This window comes from Melanerpes formicivorus, unplaced genomic scaffold (genome assembly GCF_026170545.1).
Source record: "Melanerpes formicivorus ecotype bairdi unplaced genomic scaffold, bMelFor1.0.p_v2 SCAF_643, whole genome shotgun sequence".
NCBI classification, from domain to species: Eukaryota; Metazoa; Chordata; class Aves; order Piciformes; family Picidae; genus Melanerpes; species Melanerpes formicivorus.
In genome coordinates, this window is record NW_027142995.1 from 919 (window position 1) to 11,996 (window position 11,078).

The following is an 11,078-nucleotide window of genomic DNA, read 5'->3' on the forward strand; positions in this document are numbered from 1 at the left end:
TCCCAGTATGACCCAGTGCCCCCCAGCTCCCCTCCCAGTGCCTCCCAGTATGGACCAGTGCCCCCCAGAGCCCCTCCCAGTGCCTCCCAGTATGGACTAGGGCCCCCCAGAGCCCCTCCCAGTGCCTCCCAGTATGGACCAGTGCCCCCCAGAGCCCCTCCCAGTGCCTCCCAGTATGGACCAGTGCCCCCCAGAGCCCCTCCCAGTGCCTCCCAGAACAGACCAGTGCCCCCCAGAGCCCCTCCCAGTGCCTCCCAGTATGGACCAGTGCCCCCCAGAGCCCCTCCCAGTGCCTCCCCGAACAGACCAGTGTCCCCCAGAGCCCTCCCTGTGCCTCCCAGTATGGACCAGTGCCCCCCAGAGCCCCTCCCAGTGCCTCCCAGTTCCCTCCAGTTCCCCGAGGCAGGGGTGGGGGAGGGGCCCTGAGACTCCGCCCCCCCTCCTCCCTCACCCTCCCCCGGGGACGTTTCCTGTCCCCTCCCCCCCCTCAAAACCAGTTCCCAGGGCCCTCCCCGCCCAGTTCACACCAGTTTGGTTCCAGTAAGATGAGAGCCCAGAGAGGTAGGGCCGGGGAGAGGCTAACTGGGAGCGGACTGGGAGGGACTGGGATGGACTGGGAGCGAACTGGGATGGACTGGGAGGGACTGGAACCAAACTGGGATGGACTGGGAGCACTGGGAGCGGATTGGGAGGGACTGGGATGGACTGGGAGTGAACTGGGATGGACTGGGAGGGACTGGAACCAAACTGGGATGGGCTGGGAGTGAAATGGGAGCAAACTGGGAGGGACTGCGAGTGAACTGGGAGCGAACTGGGACCAAACTGGGAGGAACTGGGAGTGAACTGGGAGCAAACTGGGAGGGACTGGGAGTGAACTGGGAGCAAACTGGGAGGGACTGGGAGTGAACTGGGAGCAAACTGGGCGTGAACTGGGAGGGACTAGGGGTGAACTGGGAGCAAACTGGGAGGGACTGGGAGTGAACTGGGAGTGAACTGGGAGGGACTGGGACCTAGAATGACCCCGGGGAGGCCCAACTGGGCGGGAACTGGGGCGGTAGGCGTGGCCGGATGATGTCGTGGGAATCCCAATGACGTCACCACCCCCTAGCTCCTCCCCTGGGGCACCCCCGGGAGCGCCCCAGGGGAAATCCCAGTACAGACCAGTATGGCCCAGCGGGGCTCCCAGTCCCTCCCAGTCCCTCCCAGTCCCTCCCAGTCCCTCCCAGTGCCTCCCAGTAAGCCCCAGTCCCCTCCCCAGTCCTCCCAGTCCATCCCAGTCTCTCCCAGTCCATCCCAGTAAGTCCCAGTTCCCTCCCCCTCCCAGGCGGCCGCCCCTCCCCCTCCCCCCCCACGGTTCGGCAGCTCCTGAGGGTCCTGAGGCAGCAGCAGGGGGGGAGGGGAACTGGGAGCCTCCCAGTACAGACCAGTTCCAACTGGGACGGCCCCCCCCCGCGTCCCCCCCCTCCCCGCTGGCACCCTCCCAGTCCCCCCCCAGGTGGCTACTGGGAGGGGGAGCCCCGAACTGGGAGGAGGGCAGGTGAGTGTGGGGGGGAACTGGGAGGCACTGGGAGGTCCCTGCTCCTTGCTGGTCCTTACTGGGGGTTCCCTGCTCCTTACTGGTCCTTACTGGGGGGTTCCCTGCTCCTTACTGGTCCTTACTGGGAGGTCCCTACTCCTTACTGGTCCTTACTGGGGGTTCCCTGCTCCTTACTGGTCCTTACTGGGAGGGTCCCTGCTCCTTGCTGGTCCTTACTGGGGGGTTCCCTGCTCCTTACTGGTCCTTACTGGGAGGTCCCTACTCCTTACTGGTCCTTACTGGGGGGTTCCCTGCTCCTTATTGTTCCTTACTGGGAGGTCCCTACTCCTTACTGGTCCTTACTGGGGGTTCCCTGCTCCTTACTGGTCCTTACTGGGGGGTTCCCTGCTCCTTGCTGGTCCTTACTGGGAGGTCCCTGCTCCTTACTGGTCCTTACTGGGAGGGTCCCTGCTCCTTGCTGGTCCTTACTGGTGCCTCCCCTCCAGGCCTCAGCCCCTTCTGCCCCCCCAGTCCCTTACTGGTGCCGGCTGGAGGGGGTGACTGGGAGCCAACTGGGAGCTACTGGGGAGGGGGCTTTGACCTTTGGCCCCGAGCCGGACCCCCGGGAGCTGGAAGCTGCCAGAAGCTTCTTTGGGGCCATGGAGCCCTGGGAGCTGCTGAGGGAGGACCAGGAGGGAGACACGTGAGGCACTGGGGGATACTGGGAGGCACTGGGAGGGACTGGGAGGGCACTGGGAGGGGATTGGGGGGGACTGGTGGGCACTGGGAGGGTCCCTGGGGGGGCGCCGCCGGTCCCGACTGGTCCGTACTGGTCCCTACTGGTCTGTACTGCTCCTTACTGGTCCCTACTGGTCCACACTGCTCCATACTGGTCCATACTGGTCTGCATTGGTCCATATTGGTCTGTACTGGTCCATACTGTTCCCACACTGCTCCATACTGGTCCACACTGGTCCGTACTGGTCTGTACTGATCCATACTGGTCTGTACTGATCCATACTGGTCCCTACTGCTCCTTACTGGTCCATACTGGTCCCTACTGGTCCACACTGCTCCATACTGGTCCACACTGGTTCGTACTGGTCCATACTGGTCCGTACTGGTCCGTACTGGTCTGTACTGGTCCACACTGGTCCGTGCTGATCCGTGCTGGTCCGTACTGGTCCATACTGGTCCCATGCTGGTACGTACTGGTCTGTACTGATCTGTACTGATCCATACTGGTCCGTATTGGTCTGTACTGGTTTGTACTGATCCATACTGGTCCATACTGGTCCGTATTGGTCCGTACTGTCCATACTGATCCATACGAGTCCATACTGGTCCGCATTGGTCCATACTGGTCCCTAATGGTCCGTACTGGTCCATACTGGTCCATACTGCTCATTACTGATCCATACTGGTCATTACTGTTCCATACTGAGCCATACTGGTCCATACTGGTCCATGCTGATCCATACTGGTCTGTACTGATCCATACTGGTCCCTACTGCCCCGTACTGGTCCCTACTGGTCCACACTAGTCCATACTGGTCCATAGTGGTCCGTGCTGATCCATACTGGTCCGTACTGATCCATACTGGTCATTACTGGTCCATACTGGTCCATACTGGTCCGTACTGTTGCCCCCAGGCTCCTGCACCTGCTGTGCGCCCGGGGCCTGCGGGGCCCTGCGCGAGCCGTGGCCGAAGCCTTCCGCAGGCTGGGGCGGCTGGAGGCCAGGGAGCACCGCGGGAAGGTAACCACCAGGGGGCGCCCCAGAGCCCGCGGCGACCTGCTCTGGAGCCTCACCTGCGGGGGGGAGGGGGGGGGGGGGGGAAGGGTAGTGAGGGGCTAATGGTTGGGCTAATGAGGGGCTGCTAATTGCCGTAATGAGGAGTTGATGACTTGGGGCTGCTGGTTGGGTTGATAAGTGGCTGAATGAGGGGTTAATGAGGGGTTAATTAGCGAGTTAATGAGGGGCTAAGAAAGGGGTAATGACGGGCTAATAATGGGGTTAATAATGGGTTAATGAGGGGTTAATGATGGGGTTAACTATCGAGTTAATGAGGGGTTAATGATGAGTTTAATTAGGGGCTAATGATGGGGTTAATTAGGGGTTAATTATCGAGTCAATGAGGTGCTAAGAAAGAGGTAATGACAGGCTAATAATGGGGTTAATAATGGGTTAATGAGGGGTTAATGATGGGGTTAATTATGAAGTTGATGAGGGGTTAATGATGGCGTAATGACGGGCTAATAATGGTGTTAATGAGGGGGTTAACGAGGGGGTTAATTATCGAGTTAATGAGGGGTCAATAACGGGGTTAATGAGGTGCTAATAATGGGGTTAATAATGGGGCTAATGAGGGGTTCATGAAGAGGTTAATTATCGAGTTAATGATTGGCTAATAACGGGGTTAATGAGGGTCTAGTAGTAGGGTTAATAATGGAGTTATTGAGGAGTTAATGAGGGGTTAATTATCGAGTTAATGAGGGGTTAATGAAGGGGTTAATTAGGGGCTAATAATGGAGTTAATGATGGGGTTAATTAGGGGTTAATTATCGAGTTAATGAGGGCTCAATAATGCAATTAATGAGCTGCTAATAATGGGGTTAATAATGGGGTTAATGAGGGGTTAATAATGGGGTTAATGAGGGGTTAATAATGGGGTTAATGAAGGGTTAATAATGGGGTTAATTGTGTTGATGAGGGGTTAATGCGATTAATAATGGGGTTAATGAGGGGTTAATAATGGGGCAATGGGGGAGTTAATTGTCGAATAATGAGGGGCTAATAATGGGTTTAATTGAGTTAATGAGGGGTTAATAATGCAGTTAATGAGCTGCTAGTAATGGGGTTAATGTGTGGTTCATGAGAGGTCAATAATGGTGTTAATGAGGAGCTAATAATTATCTGAGTAAGGAGCTAAAAATTGGCTAATAATCCGTTAATTAAGGGGCTAAGAATGGGCTAATAATCTGTTAATTAAGGCACTAACAATGGGGTAATAATCCATTAATTAAGATGCTAACAATGGACTAATAATCCATTAATTAAGGTGCTAACAATGGGCTAACTATCGTTTCATTAAGGTCCTAATAATGGGCTGATAATCGGTCAATTAAGGGGCCATCAATGGGCTAATAATCGGTTAATTAAGGTCCTAATAATGCGCTAATAATCGGTTAATTAGGCTTCTAACAATGGGGTAATAATTGGTTAATTAAGGTCCTAATAATGGGCTAATAACTGGTTAATCATGGGGCTAACAGTGGGCGAATAATCGGTTAACTAAGTTCCTAAAAATGGGCTAATAAGCGGCTAATTAGGGTTCTAACAATGGGCTAATAATCGGTTAATTAAGGGGCTAACAATGGTTTAATAACCGTTTAATCAAGGGGCTAACAATGGGCTAATAATCGGTTAATTAAGGTCCTAATAATGCGCTAATAATCGCTTAATTGGGCTTCTAACAATGGGCTAATAATCGCTTAATTAAGGTCCTAATAATGGGCTAATAAGACGTTAATTAAGGGGCTAACAATGAGCTAATAATCGGTTAATTAAGGTCCTAATAATGGGCTAATAAGCGGTGAATTAAGAGGGCTAACAATGGGCTAAAAATCGCTTAATTAAGGTCCTAATAATGGGCTAATAACCGGTTAATTAAGGGGCTAACACTGGGCTAATAATCGCTTAATTAAGGTCTCCTAATTAGCTTAATGAGGCGCTAATGAGGAGCCGCTAATGACCTCCTCCCCCCCCAGACCCCGCTGCTGGTGGCGGTGGCCGCGGCGGCCCCGGGGGTGGTCTGGGACCTGCTGGCCCTGGGGGCTGACCCCAACGGCGCCGACCGGGGGGGGCGAACCCCCCTGCACCCTGGCTGCCACCTACGGCCTGCCCCGGGTCATACAGGTGGGGCACCCCCACCCCTAACCCCTCCCCCCCCCCGACAACCCCCCCCACCCCCCAAATATCCCGACCCCCCCCCCCCGAAATACCACTCCCAACATACCCCCCCCCCAAATAAAACTGACACCCCCCCCTCCCCAATCCCCCCGGAAGGACACACACCCCCAGGGGACCCCAAATTCACCCCTGGGACCCCCACAAACCACCCCTGGGAGCCTCAAAAGTCACCCAGGGGACCCCAAAACCACCCCAGGGACCCTCAAAATTCACCCAGGCGACCCCAAATTCACCCCTGGGACACCCACAAACCACCCCTGGGACCCCCAAAAACACCCCAGGGAGCCTCAAAAGTCACCCAGGGGACCCCAAAACTGCCCCTGGGACCCCCACATCACCCCTGAGACCCCCACAAACCACCCCAGGGACCCCCAAAATTCACCCAGGGGACCCCAAAGTCACCCCTGGGACACCCACAAACCACCCCAGGGAGCCCCAAAGTCACTCAGGGGACCCCCGAATCACCCCTGGGACCCCCCAAATCCACCCCAGGGACCCCAAAATCACCCCTGGGACCCCCACATCACCCCTGGGACAACCCACAAACCACCCCAGGGACCCTCAAAATTCACCCAGGGCACCCCAAAATCACCCCTGGGACACCCACAAAACCACCCCAGGGAGCCCCAAAGTCACTCAGGGGACCCCCAAATCACCCCTGGGACCCCCCAAGATCCACCCCAGGGACCCCAAAAGTCACCCCAGGGACCCCCAAAAACCCACCATGGGGAGTTCCCAGGCTACCCCAAACCCACCCCAGGGACACACACCCCCCTCCCCCCCCCCATAGGGGACCCCAACCCCCCCTTAGGATCCCCCCAAACCCTTCAGGGACCCCCAAAACTCCTGCCCAGGGGTCCCCGGTTTTGGGGAGGGGGGGGAGGGGTTCTCCCCCCCCTCTCTCCCCCCCTCTCTCCCCCCTTCTCTCCCTCACCTCTACTTGTGCCCCCCCCAACCCTGCAGGCTGTGATGGCTTCGGGGGTCCCTGTGAACCTGGAGGCCAGGAACTTCGAGGGTAGAAAGGGGGGGGGTGGTCCCCCCACATTTTAAGGGGGCTGGGGGCTGGGGGGAGGGGTCCATGGGGTTGGGGGGAGGGAGGGGAAGGGTCTTAGGGAGCCCACTCCAGTTTGGAGGGGGGGTGTGTGTCAATTTTGGGGGGCTCTTGGTTGAGGGGAAGGGGGCTGAAGGGGTTCCAGTTTGGGGGGGGGGGTCTTGGTTAGGGGGGAAGGGGCTGAGGGGGTCCCAATTTGGGGAGGGGGTCTTGGTGGGGGGGCAGGGGCTGTGGGGGTTTCAGTTTGGTGGGGGGAAGGGGCTGAAGGGGGGTCCCAATTTTGGGGGGCGGTCTTGGTTGGCGGGGAAGGGGCTGAGGGGGGTCCCAATTCGGGGAGGGGGTCTTGGTTGGGGGAAAGGGGCTGAGGGGGTTCCAGCTGGGGGGGGGGGTTGTCTTGGTTGAGGGGGAAAGGGCTGAGGGGGTCCCAATTTGGGGGGGGGTCCCCTCCATTTTGCTCTCTGCCCCCCTCTCCCCCCTCCCAGGCCAGACCCCCCTGCACTGTGCTGTGCTATCCCATAATGCCTCGCTGCAAGGCAGGGGGGAGACCCCCGGGGGGGGCTCTGGGGGGGGTCCTCCCCCCTCGACCCCCCAGGAGCATCTGCTGTGTGTGGAGCTGCTGCTGAGCATGGGAGCGGACTGCAGAAGCCAGGTACCCCCAGAAGCCCCCCAAAGCCCCCCAAAGCCCCCCAAAGCCCCCAGCATTGACCCCAAGTGGCCCAAAAGGGACCAAAAAGGACCAAAAGTGACCCAAAATGGCCCTAAAATGACCTAAAATGGTCCTGAAATGGCTCAACATTGACCCGAAATGGCCCAAAATTGACCTGAAATGGCCCAAAATGGCCCCAGAATGGGCCAGAGGTGACCACCAATGGCCCACAAGTGGCCACCAATGGCCCACAAATGGCCACCAATGGGCCAGAGGTGACCACCAATGGGGCACAAGTGGCCACCAATGGGCCAGAGGTGACCACCAATAGCCCACAAGTGGCCACCAATGGGCCAGAGGTGACCACCAATGGGCCACAAGTGACTACCAATAGCCCACAAGTGGCCACCAATGGACCACAAGTGGCCACCAATGGTCCATAAGTGGCCACCAATGGGCCAGAGGTGACCACCAATAGCCCACAAGTGGCCATCAATGGGCCACAAGTGACCACCAATGGGTCAGAGGCGACCACCAATGGCCCACAAGTGGCCACCAATGGTCCACAAGTGGCCACTAATGGGCCAGTGGTGACCACCAATGGGGCACAAGTGGCCACCAATGGGCCAGAGGTGACCACCAATAGCCCACAAGTGGCCACCAATGGGCCAGGGGTGACCACCAATAGCCCACAAGTGGCCACCAGTGGGCCAGAGGTGACCACCAATGGGCAACAGGTGACCACCAATAGCCCACAAGTGGCCACCAATGGGGCACAAGTGGCCACCAATGGGCCAGAGGTGACCACCAATGGCCCACAAGTGGCCACCAATGGACCACAAGTGGCCACCAATGGGCCAGAGGTGACCACCAATGGCCCACAAGTGGCCACCAATGGGGCACAAGTGGCCACCAATGGCCCACAAGTGGCCACCAATGGGCCAGAGGGTGACCACCAATGGTCCACAAGTGGCCACCAATGGGGCACAAGTGGCCACCAGTGGGCCAGAGGTGACCACCAATGGGCCAGAGGTGGCCACCAATGGGCCAGAAGGTCCAAGCTTGACCATGAATGCTCCAAACTTGACCCTAAGTAGCCCAAACTTGCCCATCAGTGGTCCCCACCCCCCTGGGAGATGTCCCACCCCACCCCCAGGGGGCGCTGGGGAGCTGCTGGTGACCCCCAGGTGTCCTCCCTCCCTCCCCCCCTTGGGCAGGAGCTGAAGAGCAACCAAACTGTGCTGCACCTGGCGGCCAGGGCTGGCAACCTGCCCCTGCTCCACCTCCTGCTGCCCCGGCCTGGCCTGGCCCCAAGCATCATCAACCTCCAGGTGACCTCTGGGGGGCGCTGCAGGGGCTCCTGGGGGAGCTGGAGGGGGTTGAGGTGGATCTAGGAGGGCTTTGAGGTGGTCCTGGTGGATCTAGGAGAGGTTTGAGGTGGTCCTGGTGGATCTAGGAGGGGTTTGAGGTGGTCCTGGTGGACCTAGGAAGGGGTTGAGGTGGTCCTGCTGGATCTGGGAGGGCTTTGAGGTGGTCTGGTGGATCTAGGAGAGGTTTGAGGTGGTGTTGATTGATCTAGGGGGGAGGTTGAGGTGGATCTAGGAAGGGTTTTGAGGTGGATCTAGAAGGGGTTTGAGGTGGTCTTGGTGGATCTGGGAGGGGTTGAGGTGGATGTGGGAGGGGTTGGGATGGATCTGGAGGGGTTGAGGTGGATCTGGGGAGGGGTTGAGGGGGATCTGGGAGGGGTTGAGGTGGATGTGGGAGGGGTTGGGGTGCATCTGGGAGGGGTTGGGATGGATCTGGGAGGGGTTGGGGTGGATGTGGGAGGGGTTGGGGTGGATCTGGGAGGGGTATGGGGTGGATGTGGGAGGGGTTGGGGTGGATCTGGGAGGGGTTGGGATGGATCTGGGAGGGGTTGGGGTGGATCTGGGAGGGGTTGGGGTGAATGTGGGAGGGGTTGGGGTGGATCTGGGAGGGGTTGGGGTGGATGTGGGAGGGGTTGGGGTGGATCTGGGAGGGGTTGGGATGGATCTGGGAGGGGTTGGGGTGGATGTGGGAGGGGTTGGGGTGGATCTGGGAGGGGTTGGGATGGATGTGGGAGGGGTTGGGATGGATCTGGGAGGTCTTCGAGGTGGTTATGGATCCTCTGCAGCCCCTGGGGCAGTCTCTGGGGTGGTTGCATTTTGGGGGGGGGGTCTCCTGCCCCCCCTCATCCTGTCCCCCCCCCATCCTGCAGGCCCACGGCCACACCGCCCTGCACATGGCTGCCGCCCTGCCGGGGGGGGCCCTGCCAGGAGCCTCTCCTCCGCCTGCTGCTGGCCTGGGGAGCGGATCCTGGCATCAGGAACCTGGAGCATGACCTCCCCCACAACCTCCTGCCCCCAGGACCCCAGGGGGACCAGGTGGGACCCCCCCCAAATCCAGACAGACAGACCCCTCCCCCCAACAAAACCCCCCCCTGCCACCCCCCAAATGCTGCTTTTTGGCCCCAAAATGACCCAAATTCATCCCAAACCAATCCTGGATCCCCCAAATGCTGCTTTTTGGCCCCAAAATGAGCTAAATTCAACCCAAACCCAGTCCTGGAACTCCCCCCCCCCCCCCCCCTCCAGTCGTCCATCTAGGACCCAAAATTGCCTCTTTTAGCCCCAAAACCCCAGGCTGGAACCCCCTAAATCCAACATTTTCACCCCAAAATAGCTCAAACTCCCCCAGGACACCCAAAATCCTCAGGTTTGGCCCCAAAATTGCCCCTGGGACCCGAAAAGCCTTCCTGGAACCCCAATTGGGAGGCCAAATCCCAGGGCTTTGGGGTCCCCTCCCCAGTTTTGGGCTCAAATCCCAGGATTTTGGGGTCCCCTCCATAGTTTTGGGTCCAAACCCCAGGGTTTTGAGGTCCCCCCCAGGGTTTGGGGTCTCCTGCCCCCCTCCAACCTGTCCCCCTTCCCCCCCCCCCCCAGCTGCGTCGCCTCCTGCGGAGCTGCCGAGGCCGCCGCCGCCCCTCCCCCCCTACCCGGAAGTGACGTCTCCGAGAGGGGACCTGACCACGCCTCGATGACGCCACCGAAGGGGCGTGGCCCTCCTCCACCAATCCCAGCCCGGGGTTGGTCTCCAGCCCCGCCCCCCCCTCCCCCCCCACTTCTTTTTCCTTGATTTCTGTGAAATTGATCAATTGGGGCAGGGGAGGGGGCAGGCAGGGAGGGGGTGGGGCTTCCGGGAAGCCCCGCCCTCTCGTTTGCCCCGCCCCATTTCTGGGAAATGAGCCAATCAGCAGCCTGGGTTGAAGGAGGGGGGGGCGGGGCTTTGTCAGCCCTCTCCCTCCCCCCCTCCCCCCCCAAGTTTTCAGGCTGCTGCCGCTTTAACTGACCACGGGAGGGGGTGTGGCTACTGGGTAGCCCCGCCCCCACCCCAACCAGACCCCGCTCCCTCCTCCAAGCCTGATTGGTTGAAATTAGGAGGGGGTGTGGACCCCAAATTGGGGAGGGGTTGCCCCAAAATGGGGCTAGGGGTGTGTGGGGAGGGACTGGGAGGGACTGAGTGGAACTGGGTGGGACTGGGAGGAACTGGGAGGGGATTGGGAAGGGATTGGGAGGAACTGGGAGGGGATTGGGAAGGGATTGGGAGGGACTGGAAGGGGACTGGGAAGGGATTGGGATGGGACTGGGAAGGGAGTGGGAAGGACTGGGAAGGACTGGGAAGGACTGGGAAGAACTGGGAGGGGACTGGGAAGGACTGGGAGGGGACTGGGAAGGACTGGGAGGGGACTGGGATGGGACTGGGAAGGACTGGGTGGGAAGGACTGGGAGGGGACTGGGAGGGACTGGGATGGGATTGGGAGGAACTGAGTGGGGCCTGGGAGGGACTGGAAGGGGATTGGGTAAGGTGGGAGAGG

The 11,078-nt window shown here is 59.2% G+C and overlaps 1 protein-coding gene across 1 annotated transcript; it reads left to right on the plus strand.

Annotated features, from left to right (window-relative positions):
- Positions 1 to 1,462: 1,462 nt before the first annotated feature.
- Positions 1,463 to 10,303, plus strand: LOC137460535 (NF-kappa-B inhibitor delta-like; the record flags this gene model as incomplete). The annotated part of the gene is given in 11 exon segments (XM_068170833.1): positions 1,463 to 1,537; positions 2,023 to 2,219; positions 3,170 to 3,275; positions 5,288 to 5,398; positions 5,400 to 5,435; positions 6,453 to 6,504; positions 7,023 to 7,189; positions 8,404 to 8,517; positions 9,423 to 9,464; positions 9,466 to 9,588; positions 10,147 to 10,303. Coding segments are annotated over 11 exon segments (1,086 nt in total), but the record flags the coding sequence as incomplete, so codon positions are not given.
- Between the last annotated feature and the right edge of the window lie 775 nt (positions 10,304 to 11,078).